Source organism: Chroicocephalus ridibundus, chromosome 1 (assembly GCF_963924245.1).
Source record: "Chroicocephalus ridibundus chromosome 1, bChrRid1.1, whole genome shotgun sequence".
NCBI lineage: Eukaryota > Metazoa > Chordata > Aves > Charadriiformes > Laridae > Chroicocephalus > Chroicocephalus ridibundus.
Genome location: NC_086284.1, coordinates 2,629,355 through 2,643,707, shown reverse-complemented (window position 1 = coordinate 2,643,707; position 14,353 = coordinate 2,629,355). Strand labels below are relative to the sequence as shown.

The 14,353-nt window shown below is 40.5% G+C and overlaps 1 protein-coding gene across 24 annotated transcripts in view; it reads left to right on the top strand.

Moving 5' to 3' along the window:
• Positions 1-14,353, top strand: part of DLG2 (discs large MAGUK scaffold protein 2) — a 1,060,606-nt gene that overhangs the window by 817,370 nt on the left and 228,883 nt on the right. For all 24 annotated transcript variants that reach the window (XM_063325909.1, XM_063325871.1, XM_063325941.1 and 21 more), the window contains one exon: positions 531-687. In XM_063325909.1, the coding sequence (XP_063181979.1) occupies positions 531-687 (157 nt within the window). The remainder of the gene's footprint in view (positions 1-530; positions 688-14,353) is intronic.

The following is a 14,353-nucleotide window of genomic DNA, read 5'->3' as shown; positions in this document are numbered from 1 at the left end:
GAGTTTTTCAGGAGATTCTGCTCTATTAGCTCAATCATACAAATGTTATTTGCTCCAAATCTGTCGGGATCAAAGACACTTGTCATTGCTTTGCCTAGAGTTTCAGATTTTTTCTTTGTTCATTTGTTTACAAAGCAAGACTAGAACTCGAAATAAAAAAGGTACCACATAAAGACTGATTCTACTTGTATATACAGTATTGCTATAAATTAGATTATAAAGTGTCTTCATTATTTTGGTTTTTCTTTGAATAAATCCACCACTTAGCTTTGTGAAGGCGACTCCAGTGCGCTGAAATTAATAGAGATGTTTGGATTCAACCATGAAGAAAAATAAATAAATAATGCTGGTTAATGCCTGCCTTGTCTTTTCTCCAATTAACACATTTATCTCATTTGTTAAATGGTTTCTTTAGGCAATAACAGGCCATTGTGTGTTAAGCAAAATATAGTATGCTTAAGATGCCTTGAGAAAGGCATACGCACTAGGAGTTTTGAATGGATAAACATTATCATTTTGTTTCTATGCAGAGAACCTCGAAAAATCATCCTGCACAAGGGCTCCACAGGACTTGGTTTTAACATTGTGGGAGGAGAAGATGGGGAAGGCATTTTCGTGTCTTTCATCCTCGCAGGCGGCCCTGCCGATCTCAGCGGAGAACTGCAGCGAGGAGACCAGATTTTGTCTGTAAGTATTTGTGTTGGGCTTCCCTGGCCAACTGCTTCATCTTGGTCTCTCTCTATACTTCAAGGGACACAGAAAGAAGTCTTTTTGGTTTCTGGGTTGTGAAATACAAGCTGGAAACAGCTTGTCGTTGAATATTTTGTTGATTTGCTCTTTTTTTTTACTGCATTTGTAAATGGCGTTACTGCACTTTGTTAAGGCTATCTACAGTTTGGCAACACCGCAGAGAAGACCTAAAGACACATCTCCCAGCTTAGCCCATTATCCAGTTCCATTTGCCCAAAATACATTGCTGAATCCAAAGATATTTCTCAATTTTAATTTTTCTTTGAGAAGAAAACACAGTAGGATGAAATAATCTGGGCTGGTGGTGCCATCTGGTGTGCACTACACTGCTTAGCAAGCGGACCAATACAAGAAGGAGACTAATTAGGTTATGTTAATTATCTCTCTGCCTCTAATGAATTTGGTGATCTCTCTGAAATTCATTTTCAAATTTTAGAGGATAAAAGGCTTTGTAGCCTGGGGTTATATTTTGCATACTTAGTGTCAAAAACATCTTTTTAATTTTTCTTTCATGCATGTATTGATAGCACGCGTTTAAAAACACAGAGCATTTATGTTTTAGGCTCTGTCAAGTAATTGAACATCTGACTGAAACAATCTGAATGTAAAGGATTTTGAATGACAATGAAAGCCTTGAAAATGTTGTTAAATATCCATTCATATCATGCTGCCTCGCAGAAAAAAGAAACTATCCCTAGTTGATACAGTTGTGGGTGTTTCACGCAAAGTGCATAAATAGCCTTAAGGCAAAGGACTGGAACACAGGAATTCTTCATCCCGGATGAGTGATGGACCCACCAGGCTGCAGTGTCCCACTCGCCCCCGCTGTCCTGCTTTCTGTCCCGGTGGATCTTGCATCCTTGGCTGCACTTGGCTTAGCAGCAGGGGCAGAAGATGGCTGTAGCCTGGTCGGTTTGCACCGTGGTTACGTTTCATTTTCCTGGTCAAGGTTTAAATCCTTTCATGAGGAAGCTGGAAGTGATTTTCCTACAATTCCTTTTCAAGGCCAGGCTGGACGGGGCTCTGAGCAGCCTGGGCTGGTGGGAGGTGTCCCTGCCCATGGCAGCAGGTTGGAACGAGATGATCTTTAAGGTCCCTTCCAACCCAAACCATTCAATGATTCTATGATACATTGCTTAAGAGTTTATTCTGGCCAATTCTATGAAAAGTGGCTTTGCCTTCCACCTGTCAAATTTTTGTTGTGAAAAGGTGTCTGGGGCTGCTTTGCCATACATGGAAAATCTGGCTTGTTAACACCAAAGGGATGCAGTAACCTGAAGTTATGGTGAATTTTATCTAGACCTATTGCTTGATAAAACTTTAAGAAAAACTGAGAAAGGGCAAATAAAAGATGTTTAGGGGCCATAAAAGATCCCCAAATAGAAAGTTTGCAGGAAACTGCAAGAAAACCAAAACAGACTCTTACACGTGAAGAGATAAGGAAGGCAAATGCCTGTGCCAAGAAGAGCACAGACAAAAAACCTGAAGAATAGAAATAGAAATGTCTTCAGGACAATTATGCAATTTATTTTTCTTTGACTAAATGCAGCAAAATAAGGCTAACTGAAAGAGCACTATGAGATCAAAGCCTTTCACAGTACATAGGATTCAGAAATCCAGCAGCTCAGATACAAACTTAAAAGTCCATTTTCCTATATTTTTAAGCAAGGGTACATTTGGCTCTGTAGGATACTGCCACAGTTGAGTTTTTAACTCTGATTTTTGTCTGTTTCGTAGCAATGTTTTCCATAAGTTCTAATTTAAAGTTGCCAGTGTTGCTGCAGCTTTTAGTTGTCATGCAAGAGTAGTTTATTTGTTCATTGAGCAGAGAGGGATGGAAATTATTACTAAATTAGGCTGCATGCATATCCCCAGGCAATCACTGCTGACTTATTTAGTCACAAATAACTATTATGAATCTGTTTTTCCATATTCAAATGAAACAAATTTCATGCGCAGGCTGCTTTTAGACCTGATTAATCTTAGACCACTGTCTGGTGAAGGGCCCCAGACACCTTAGGTTTATAAGGGTTGCACATAGTAGGTCTGTTTCTCTCTTTTTATCCTTTCGTGTCTTATCCCTCTGAAACACCTATTTCCCTACAGAAATAGTTTCCCTATTTGTTTCTCAAAACATGACAAATCTGGTTGACCGAGAACAAATAGTACCCCTCAAAGCTAGTATTTCTAATTAACTCAAGCTTGGTTAAATTTCTTTCAAACAGGAAGCAATGCAACTGATTTAAATTTTGGACATCTGGATTTAATTCTCGGATTTAGTTCATTGTCCTTTTGTGTAACCTTGGGTGAGAGGCTTTATTTTTCTAAGCCTCCGTCTCCCACATGGAAGAGGAGAAGCACAACAATTTCCTAATTCATGCCTGTGCTGTGGATACAGCAAAGCGTTGGCTGGTTGACAGATGTGTAGACTCATCTTTGGGAAGGTACCTACAAAAATACCTTAAATAGACTGCAAATCCATGAGTTAGACCCGACAAAGCTAGGAAGGAGCGTTGCCTTTGGGTGTCACACTAGATGTATACATAGTCCCAGAGTCAGGCCACAAGGCTTGGGCAAATTATGGATAAATCCCATAATTTCGCTGCCTCTCTGCCTGCTGGCTCTTAGGTGGGAGGGAGAGGTCGGAGCCTACAGCCCTCCAGGGGCTCTGAGATACGCTGTGCTGCAGCCTTGTCCCCATGGGCGTGTGAAATTTGAGTTTCTTTTTCCCAAAAGCCACCAGATGGCACCACAGGATCAGTAACCATAGAGATCTGCCCTTGGCTAAAACCTTAGGAAAAGCAGTGGTAGCCGTGTTTTTCTGTTTTCAGTTAATTGACTGGAAATATTTAAAACTTATCTCAGAAAGCAGGCTGATATTCCCAGTGCTTCTGTGCAGAGACACAAAATGAATCACATCTGAACCTTGCAGGCAAATTGAAGAATAATGGAAAATGTTCTGTTTCAAATGGTAAAACACTTTAAATAGCAAAAAAAAAAAATGAATTATACTGTTACATTCATAATAAGCTGTTTTTTCTCCCCTAAGAGGTAGATTTTTTTTTAATGCTGGTTTCTTCTTGCTATAATTCACGATGCTCTTGTGAATTGCCACCAAGCCAAACGTTTTCCTTCTCGCTTCTGAATGTCTTTAAAATGTAGTAATGCATACATCACCAGTGTATGTCCATCAATATAACAGAACATGTCCCTCCCTGTAATATCACCCTCATATTAAGTATAATGTAGATATTATCAAGTAGCATTTTGAATACCAATTGATATCAAGACTTTGATTTGCTGGGCACTGTGTACACACAGATCAGCTTTTGTCTCAGACGTGCATAACCCAAACGGAACAGCTCAGAATATCAAGGGAAGTATTATTTCCATTTTAGAGCAGCGAAAATGAGGTGCCATTATGTTAACCGATTTTTTTAAAATGATGTGAGACGTCTGGGCCAAGTCTAGACTTAGAGCCTGCTTGAACTCCGATCTAACCCCAAGTTCTCCATCTGTTGGGAAAATGCAGGCTCTGGTACAAATCAAATTTAACGTTCCTTGATGCCATCCTTGAAGTTTAAAATTCCAATTCCAGTGCTAAAGGATATATTGCTTATCAAAATAGCGATGGGAACCCAGCGTCGTTTAGTGAAAATCACCTGCACGGGAACAAATGATTTCCAAGAGCCATACGCATACAGTTGCCACACATTGTGCATGCACCCTTGCTGACAGAAAACAGCACAAACCTTATCATTTTGGGAAAGAGGGACATATTAAATACGTTGTAATTTTGAGGGGAAATTCCTGGTGAATATGGTCGTGTTCAAACAAAAATTGCTGCTTCATTTTTTTTCCTTACAATCTCAAATCAAAATTATGAGAAAACATACCGACTTATTTGAGGTGTCTTAACCTACATGCGTCAAAGCACTTTCAGTACCAAGTGGGCAATTTTGTCGGTAGGTACAGTACCTAAAGCACAGGGAGTTAGTTTATATATGTGAGTTCAGCAGCAAAAGTCAGATTTACAATTTCCACACAAAAAATTAGGGCATATTGCTCCTTGAATTCCTTTGATAACATTGGTTTTGAAACAGTTTTTTAATTTTCCATAAGACTGCATCAAGTTAAAAATGTATATAAAAGAGATTAAGGTGAATTAATAGCCATAAGGATGTAACAGCAAGTATTAGCATTTGAATTTTAACTTTTGAAATGAATGAATTTTGTGTCTTTGGACAAGACTAAAGCTCAGATGAAGATACTTAAATTTAGACATCTACATCCGCTGCCTTGTGGAAAAGGACCTGGGGGTGTTGGTCGACATCTGGCTGAATATGAGCCAGCAGTGTGCCCAGGTGGCCGAGAAGGCCAACAGCAGCCTGGCCTGTATCAGGAACAGTGTGGCCAGCAGGACTAGGGCGGTGGTTGTCCCCCTGCCCTGGGCACTGGTGAGGACCCACCTCGAGGGCTGTGTCCAGGTTTGGGCCCCTCACCACAAAAAAGACACTGAGGAGCTGGAGGGTGTCCAGAGAAGGGCACCGGAGCTGGTGAGGGGTCTGGAGCACAAGTCTGGTGAGGAGCGGCTGAGGGAGCTGGGGGGGTTCAGCCTGGAGAAGAGGAGGCTGAGGGGAGACCTTCTCGCTCTCTGCAGCTCCCTGAAAGGAGGGGGTAGCCGGGGGGGGTCGGGCTCCTCTCCGAAGTAACAGGTGATGGGACAAGAGGAAACGGCCTCAAGATGTGCCAGGGGAGGTTTAGGATGGATATTAGGAAAAATTTCTTCCCTGAAACGTTTATCAAGCATTGGAAGAGGCTGCCCAGGGAAGTGGCTGACTCACCATCCCTGGAGGTATTTAAAAGACAGGTAGATGTGGTGCTGAGGGACATGGTTTAGTGGTGGTTTTGGCAGTGTTAGGTTAATGGTTGAACTTGATGATCTCAAAGGTCTCTTCTAACCAAAATGGTTCTATGATTCTATGCTTCGATGATTCTATACATGCTTGCTGGGTGTCTGGTTGCCATTAAAGCCAAAGGAGGCGAGAGAATGATTCAGCTGGCCAGTATGGGTTCTATAGAGCAAATTGAATTGCTCTGCATGTTTTATTGCCTGTATTGCTTGGGTAACCATTGAGTTTAAGCTGAAACACTTATCACATGCATTTATGTCTGTATTTAGGTATCTTAAATTGAATCACACATTTCATTTGTGTTTGCCCCTTATAATAGATGTTTGGTTTTTCACCTAACATCATGCTTGCTTCATCACAAAGAAAAGTAAAATAAAGTTGTGGACCATAAAAGCCGTATCAGTTTTACTTCATTCTGCTGTAGAAATGCTTTAGTACCTTGGGGTTCACAACAGCGGGATGAATCGTGGCCGGTGGCCTGAAAGAGGACTCAAGACAAAAAGGCGACTGCTTGCTCTGGAGCAAGATTGCTGCTCTCAAGCAACACATCCCACAGGTTACCTTAAGGAAATAAAACAAGGTTCCTGAACGGTAATTGCTCAACAGCAACAGGAAAAAGAGTAGAAATAGAACAGACTGCACTGTGAAGATGCAGGTAGTACTCTTGTAATGCTTCCATTTGACTTTCCAAATGACTTTCATGCATGAAGTCAACCAAATTCTGTATGATTTTCCTCTTGATCTGGCATAGTACCAGGATGTATTTGCAGATGGGGAAAGGTGGTATGTTTTTTTCCCCTGTGGCTTCCTGAGAATCAAATAACGATGCATTGGGAAAGAGCTACCAGAGATACTCTGTAGGGTTTTCTGTCACTGGTTCATGACATTATATATGGTTAGTTTGCAACGCTGGCATTTCGGCATCTCACCTCAGTACTGTCTCTGGTCTTTTACACAAGGTTTTCCCTTGTAGAGCGAAGGGATCTCTTATATTGAGTAGATTTTTGTCTTATGTCTATCCTGCTGTCATTTTTTTGGTCGAGATGTTTGCTGTCCCTTATGAACGGTTTAAACACTTCTTTCTGCTAAGTTCCTCCCACACAACTCCTACCCACCTTCTCACTCACATCTGTAGCAAAAATACAATATGCGTTTGGAAAAATATAATGTTCTCTAATTTCTACTCCAAAATATGTGTGGATAGAGCAGGATAGAGTGTAAGGGCTTGGTGCTTATTTATAGCAAATATTTATGCTTTATATTTGCTGCAGTTAGAATTGCCCTTTAGGTTGACCTCCCTTACTTTGGTGCACAGAAACCTTCAGCTTTCTAATTTAAAATGGCTTTTTGCTCATGGTAAAAGCAGTAAAACTACTTAGGGCAAAGAGTGCATTTTGTTACCTAGTTACAAAACTAAGAAAAATGGCAAATTCCATTTGGTTTTCCTTCTCAGATTTTGATTTTTTTTTCCCCCAGATTGCTTGGAAAATGTTTGAATCATCTCTACAGGGCCTGGAGTCTTTTCTCCATGGAGCATCAGTTTGTCACTCGTGTAATAGCATTAGGATTATCAAAGATACTCCCTTTGCCTTACAAGACTTATTTTCAGAAGCACTGACCATATCCTTAGGATGTTTCCTTCCCTGTAGTGGACTGGATGATGTATGACCCTGTCCTCGGGCACAGGAGAGTCTATCAAATTCCGTGGCCTTTAGCTGCCCTTGTCCATAAAGTCTCCCTTTATGTTTTCAACATTAATCCTACTTAGCCAATAGGAAAAATACATCTATGTAAACTCACTTTGTAGTAATGTATACAGCATTGTGTGTTACATATTGGGAATGTTAGCACATAATCAGTGCGGTGACTTAAATGAGTAGATCAATTCACACGACTGGACTGTTTTAAAGAAGTAGAACTGGATTGAAAATCCAGGGAGAATGGGTTGCTAAATGTATCCGAAGGATCACTAGTGCACGGTTGGCGATATGTGTGATAGATACGTAAAAAGGAAATCTCTGGAGAGAATGGGAGCTGAGAGCATAGGTGCTGTTGTATGTTAATAGGGTAACCCTAGCTAGAAGAGCAGGTAGATTAAGCTCCTTAGGAGCAAATAGTGGATTAATCTAAATTCAGGCTTTGTTAATATTGGGAAGCACAGGGCACATAACCCTTTTCACTCCTTCTGTAGCTAACGGAAAGATGTAGCCACTTCTGGAGTACAATCTGCCTTGCCCTAAAGTAGACATTTTACACAGGTCAGATGACCACTGCGCTGTAAAAGTGTATATTTCTTTTCACTGATTATCATAGAATCACATAGAATTTGGCATGACTTCCCTTTATTGAAATAGATCCCATCCAAACTGACGAAACATTCATGAATCTTTTTGGTGGGGAATACAGAAAAAGCAAGTATAAGTCAGACAATTCCAGATTTTATTCTTACCAGTAAGGAAGAATGTCCTAAAAATGGGAGGATGAAACACAACTTGCCCTTGAGTGGGCAGTGGCAAAGTTTATGATTTTGTGCTGGAAGGGAATGAGGAAGTTCAGAAGAATAGGTAACATGAACTTCAAAACCAATCTGCTGTGTATTCACAGCAGATGTGGAAAATCCCACAGGGGTCAAGTTTTAATGTAACAATTAATTCAGAAGTGGTAGTTCTTGGTAGTTTAGAACCTTTTGATGATTTGAAACTCAAGTAATCAACACTGAAAAAGTGGAAGCTGAGTCAACTAACTGTGGTTATAACAATCTAAGTCCTAAAAATGTATAAATGTTAGGTGAAATTTTGGGACAAAGTCAAAGGGAAAGATGTAGAATGGACTGTAACTAGCAAGGATTGGAAAAGCTAGCAAGAAAATATTTTATGAGAATACAAAGCCAAGCAATAAATTCATTTCATAGACAGCTGGAAGAAAGACTCCTTAAAAGTGAGACCAAAAGAGTTCAAATATTTAGTGCATTTTTTTGCTTTTGTCTTTTTAAAAAAAGGATCCACGATCATCCAGTTAGGGCACTTATGAAGAAACAAAGAGATAAATCTTTAAACTGGACAAAGGCAAAAAGCCAAGTTAGAACTTAGATAATTAAGATGCTTAGAAACCAGCTGGAATTCATTCTCAAATACTTAAGGAACTATTCAATGCAGACCATTCAGAATTCTATTCAAGAACTCAAGGAATAGTTGGGAATAAAGAGAAGCTTGCCCAATTTTCAGTGGTAACTTCTGGGAGAAATGATGAATCTATTTGCAGGTACTTAGAATACAACAGGAGGAGGAGTAATATCCCCTATGAATTTTGCAGAAATAAGTTGTCCGGTGTAATTTTCTTCCTGAAAGGACAACAGCCATAGGGCTGGAGAAGAAGCAACAGATGTCATTTTACCACAAACTTGCTGCTCCTGGAAGCTGCCTATCAACATCTTCATACGGTGGCACATCAAAAGCCCCCCCCCAAAAATAGAGAAGAACAGAGAAACGCAAAGATGCTGTCATGGTAGGATCTAATGGGAAGATCTGGGGCAAATAGTGGGTTAATGCAAGCTCAGACAGTGTTGACAACAGTGGAAAATTCTGGGATTTGAGGGTGAGTTAGAAATGGCAGTGGGACTCTAAGAGTCCTCAACCTACTTACATTTATCTGGGATCATCTGGGTGCACAGTGCTCCACCTTTCCAGATAAACTTAGTTTCACCTTTTACAATGCATGCAGACATATGTTCAGTTCTCACTGTCATCACGATGAACCAGAAACATTTCACGTGACAAAACTGAATCATCCGCACAGCTTCCCTGTACAACAAGAAGAGATTTTTAGAGGCAGAGAAGGCAACGGGACACCCAGTGAACAGAAGCTGGGTGCAAATGCAGATTTATGCTTTTGGAAATCCTCAAGAACTGGCTTATTAAATTAAGAATGGCTCACTAAAGGAAATGGCTTATTAAAAAAAGTATCTTTCCCCCACCACCACCCCCATGAAGCCTCAGAGTTTAGAACCTGTGTCAGGAAAGCCCTAGCATCCTCCTTGACCACAAGAATTCACTTTAATGAAGTATGAACTGTGTCAATGTAAACACTACCATCTGGAAATACTCTTGGAGAAGAGAGCTGGTAGCTAACTGCTTTTCAGTGTTGTTGATAAATATGCATGATCTGATGGCTGGAAGTTGAACTTGGACATATTCCGCCTCGAAACATGATGCGCTTGTTTTGTAGTCAGGGTAACTGGGTTATATAGCCCAAGACTTGTCACTTTGGGACTTCAAAATAAAACAGATGACTTTCTAAAATACAAGTTTAATCGAGTTTCTAGGGAAAAATTTACCACCTGCGTATGCTGGAATGCTATGTACTTTGGTGACTATAGAGCTCCCTTTTGTCTTTTATTGATCTGGGAATCTGTCTTCCAACTGGATTTCAGTCTCTCTCCCCCTGCCCCGCCCCCACCTTTCTGCAACCTATAACATATATCGCAATTGCCTCGATGCAGTAACTGTGTCCTAAATTAACTCTGACATTTCCAAGCACATGATCAGAACCTAATAAATTATACTAACAATTCTCATGAATAAGGTATGTCTCTCTCTGCCAAGCAGCGTTAGCTATCACACCTGTCAGTTACGTGCCATGCAAAGCTAGGAAATTGGCCTAGACTAGAGGCTGTGTGGTTTTGCTGTGATGAAATCATCAGTTGCCTCTAAAACATTCATTTTACAATTGCCTCAATGAGTAGAAATGATCTGATGCCAGATTGCCTGCTCTTCAGCTCCTAATATTTTAAGGAGGAGTTCACATTCAGTTCAAACATTCTGACTTAGCAAATTTTGTTTTAAGACTGCCAAACAGAATTATGTCACATCTGATACATTGAAGATTTGGAGTGAGCGTTACACCCCTCAGTGTAGCCTTACTGTCAGCCACACACTGATGGAAAACTAAAAAAAAAACAAATTTGAAAGCCCAGCTGCTACCGCTGGACAGAACGGCTACGTCCCTGAGCTTTATTCGTTCAGAGATTTGCCCCAGGCTGGACTTTTGTCTTGTACTTAGACTAGACTCCGGGCATCCTTCTGCTCTACTGCCCTGTAAGGTTTGGTTTCCTAAGTGATTAAAAAAACTATCGTATCACATAAGCTGCAAAATAATAGAAATTGGCCATCCATTAAATAGGGTATTTGAGGGATATCTGCAATAATTTGTTGGAGGAGATTTTGGAGATCCTTTCGAAAAAAACAAGATGGATTTGCCCTTTAGCTGAAGCAGGCTACAAGGACAACAATAAAAGCAAAACCACTTACAGAATACGTAAGCCATTTCCTTTCCATTGGTTTTAAAAAACATGCTTTATTTGAGAGTATGGAGCATCGTCTGTTCGAGTTGTCTGTGTCACATAGTCCTGATCTGTAGAGCCACAAATAAACTGTGACTGTTGTGATTCAGGTGGATTTAATGTAAAAACGTGAGTACGAACACTTCCTTCATCTAGAGCTGAAGATTCCAGTTAGCTACCGTTTAGCCACTGGTACATTGTCTCATGGTCACTGGATGGAATTCAGTATAGATTTGCCATGACACCAGCCAATGGCCATCTCGCCTCTCACAGGCCACATTGCCGTATTCTGTGGATGTGGAAATATGGAAAAACCTATCAGGTAGAGATAAAGGCAAGGATTTCCGTTTTTGAATTCACCACTAACTCAGTGCTTTGGTCAGGCAGATCACCAAAGCCCTTCTGTCTCTGAGCAGCCTCTAAAATCGTTTTACATTTTTATTTCAGTTCCTGAGCAACCTATCGCTTATTGGCTTCAGCTGGAGTTGAGTTCTTATCATCTTTGTGTTACAAGGCACTTGTTAAAAAGGAAACCTTTACTTCATTTCAGAAGCAGGAGAATCGCAATAATTATTTCTGCTTATACCGGCCTTTGAAATTCAAATGAGAAACAAGAACCCTGCAGCATTATGAGCAAAACTGGTAGCTATTTAGTGACTTGAATGAAATAAGTTTCATGTCCACTAAGGCTCCAGTGAGACTATGTGTCCTTTCCAAAAGCTATAATTTATTTCAAACCCAGTTTAAACAAGTTTTGAGGAATTCTGATGGAATTGAGGGAAAATGGCTCTTAAGCTGTCACTACAGTGAACTCTTCAGTGAAATTGTTTCAGTCTCAAAGTTTGCCAATCTGGCATCATTCACAGAAGCTAAAATCATGTGGGAACGAGATCTTCTATCAGAAGAATTTCCGTACAGTTTTGAGTAAAAAATAAGTCTTTGACTATGGTTATAGGCTTAACAGGTACCATTTGGAATGATTCATGTGGTCTGGTGAGTCATAAAGCTTATTGGTTCCTACTGTAAAAGGCAGTGTGTGCGAGACACCTCTTCAATAACATAATATTAATTCTCTTCCTGCTTCACAGATGTAGTGCTTTGGTAGATTTTTGGCTGGTTTAGCTGCCTTCTTAAAGTTCCTGGCAGAAAACAGAGTACTAAGTGATATAGCTCGTACCCCCACAGTGGTTCTTGTTTTCCAGAGAGAGAAGAATTTGCCTCTGGAATGCCCAGCTCATCAGAGCATAAAGACCAGCTTACTAGAGGCAAAAGTCGTATATCTAAGGTAGCAAGACAAGGAAAACTGAAAAGGTCATTGAAATTGCTGGCCCATAAAAAGAGAGGAGGAGGATGCTGGGCATGGAGAACAGCAGACATGGCAGGATACTGTTTCCAGTGGAGTTCAGGATGAGACAACCACTACGCCTGGATGTGCCGAACTACGCAGTGTTAACTGACCAAAAGAAAATGTACTCACAGAAAAGATTAGGAGAAGTGAGAAAAGTGAGAGAAAAGCTATAAAGTGAGCCTGAAAATCTACAAGAAGCTAAGCTGGAGAGTGAAGACTCTTTCCCCCCTGTGCATTTTTCCTTTCTTTCTATTTCATAGAGTCATAGAATCATAGAATCTTCATGGTTGGAAAGGACCTTTGAGATCATCGAGTCCAACCATACATGCACAGACAAAAAAACAACCTACGGTCTCTGCCACTGGAGCATGCCCTGAAGTGCCAAATCCAGATGTTTCTTAAATACCTTCTAAACTTTTTCTTCACTAGCAAGGCAGAACCTTTCCCATATCAGCTTTTTTTCCCCTGGGGTGTCGTTTCCCACGGCCATGCCGCCTCCGGGTGCCCAGAGGTGTCGGGATGCTGAGCGTGCTCTGCTCCCCACCCGCTCTCTCCTGTGGTGGTCTGCAGAGCTCCAGCCTCCAGCAGGACGTGTGGGCTTTGCTTCCCTAAAAGGTGGCCTGTCTAAGCTGAAGAAGAGCGCTGCTCAAGGGCAGCACTTGGGCAACATGCATGAGTTTCTTAGGATTCTTGTACTTTGTGCTGGACTGTAGCAGTTGTTGGAGTTGTGTGGGCCGTTGTGTAGAATGATTATGCCACTTGCTTGTGAGAAAAGTCTCCCCCCGATACGTTCAGGGCAGATCATCCCTAATGTGTGTTTTTCCAATGTTCCCCGTTTTGCTGGAAGACAGTGCTTCCATCACCTGAGGGTTGATCCTATACATTCCATTTCTAAAGACTAAGCAGGACCACTGGAGAACATGGCTCAGCTTTCCTTGCATCCCTTGTTGATGTGCTTGAGAACACTTAAGTCAACATGCAAAGTTAAGGCAAATAAATAGGGTACTTTTTATCTTCCCTTAATGCAAACAATGGCAATTCTGGCTGTAAGAGTTGTCTGCATTCAGACTTCTGCTTGCTATTTCAGACACCAAAGGTTCTTATTTTATGAGTTCAACAAATAAAAGAACTCAGCAACAACTTGAAGAATCTGCTGTATTCTTTGTTCCATGGTAAAAAAGTGCCCTTTCTTCACCGTTTAATTTTCTGTATAAAAGAACTGTACTATGTCAGTGAAGGTTCAAAGAAGAAACGAAAATAAATCCTTTATGTTTCCCCTACTGAGAAGGGATGTGTTTTTCCTTTCCTTTCCAATTCAATAAGATAGTCCAAGTGTTCATTTAATCACTGTACAAACACAAAATAAGGTGGCTTAAATAATGAGCGGCTAAATAAAACAGATCATTCTGCTAGGCTCTATTTGAATGACCTACATGTGAGTCACGCTCAAGCATTCTAACAGACGGCAACCAGACTGTAGTAAGTCTTTAAATGGCACTGTTTGGGATTGAACCAATTTGTGCTAATACGGGCTATTCAAATATTTTAAAAGAACTATAACTCTTCCAATTTTAGAAGAGTTTGATCTATCCAAAATGTAAATCTTATCTTTCATTTGGATTATGATTCAGTATTAATGAAGTAGATCATGCTTTAGTTTGAGTCAATGAACGCATAGGCAATTACTATAATTACTGTGAACCACAGTTGCATCTTTTTCTCCATCTCAGTTTAGTTTTGTCTGTAGTATTAAGCTATAATCTTCCATTGTGGCACTTTCTTTGTTTGTAAGCTTTCTTACTGCTTTTTACTGCAGCATGCAAAGGTGACAGACATCTGTATAAGCTGGAGGCTCTTCTTATTTGCATTTTGTCAAATTCATTTTGGAGTCAGGCATCAGAAATCGTGCAGTCAAGTTCATTCTGGGCCAGGACATCAGGACTGTGCAGTCAAGCTCAGAAGAGCAGTGCTACTTTGCTTATTGTATAATGCTTCTTAAAGGAA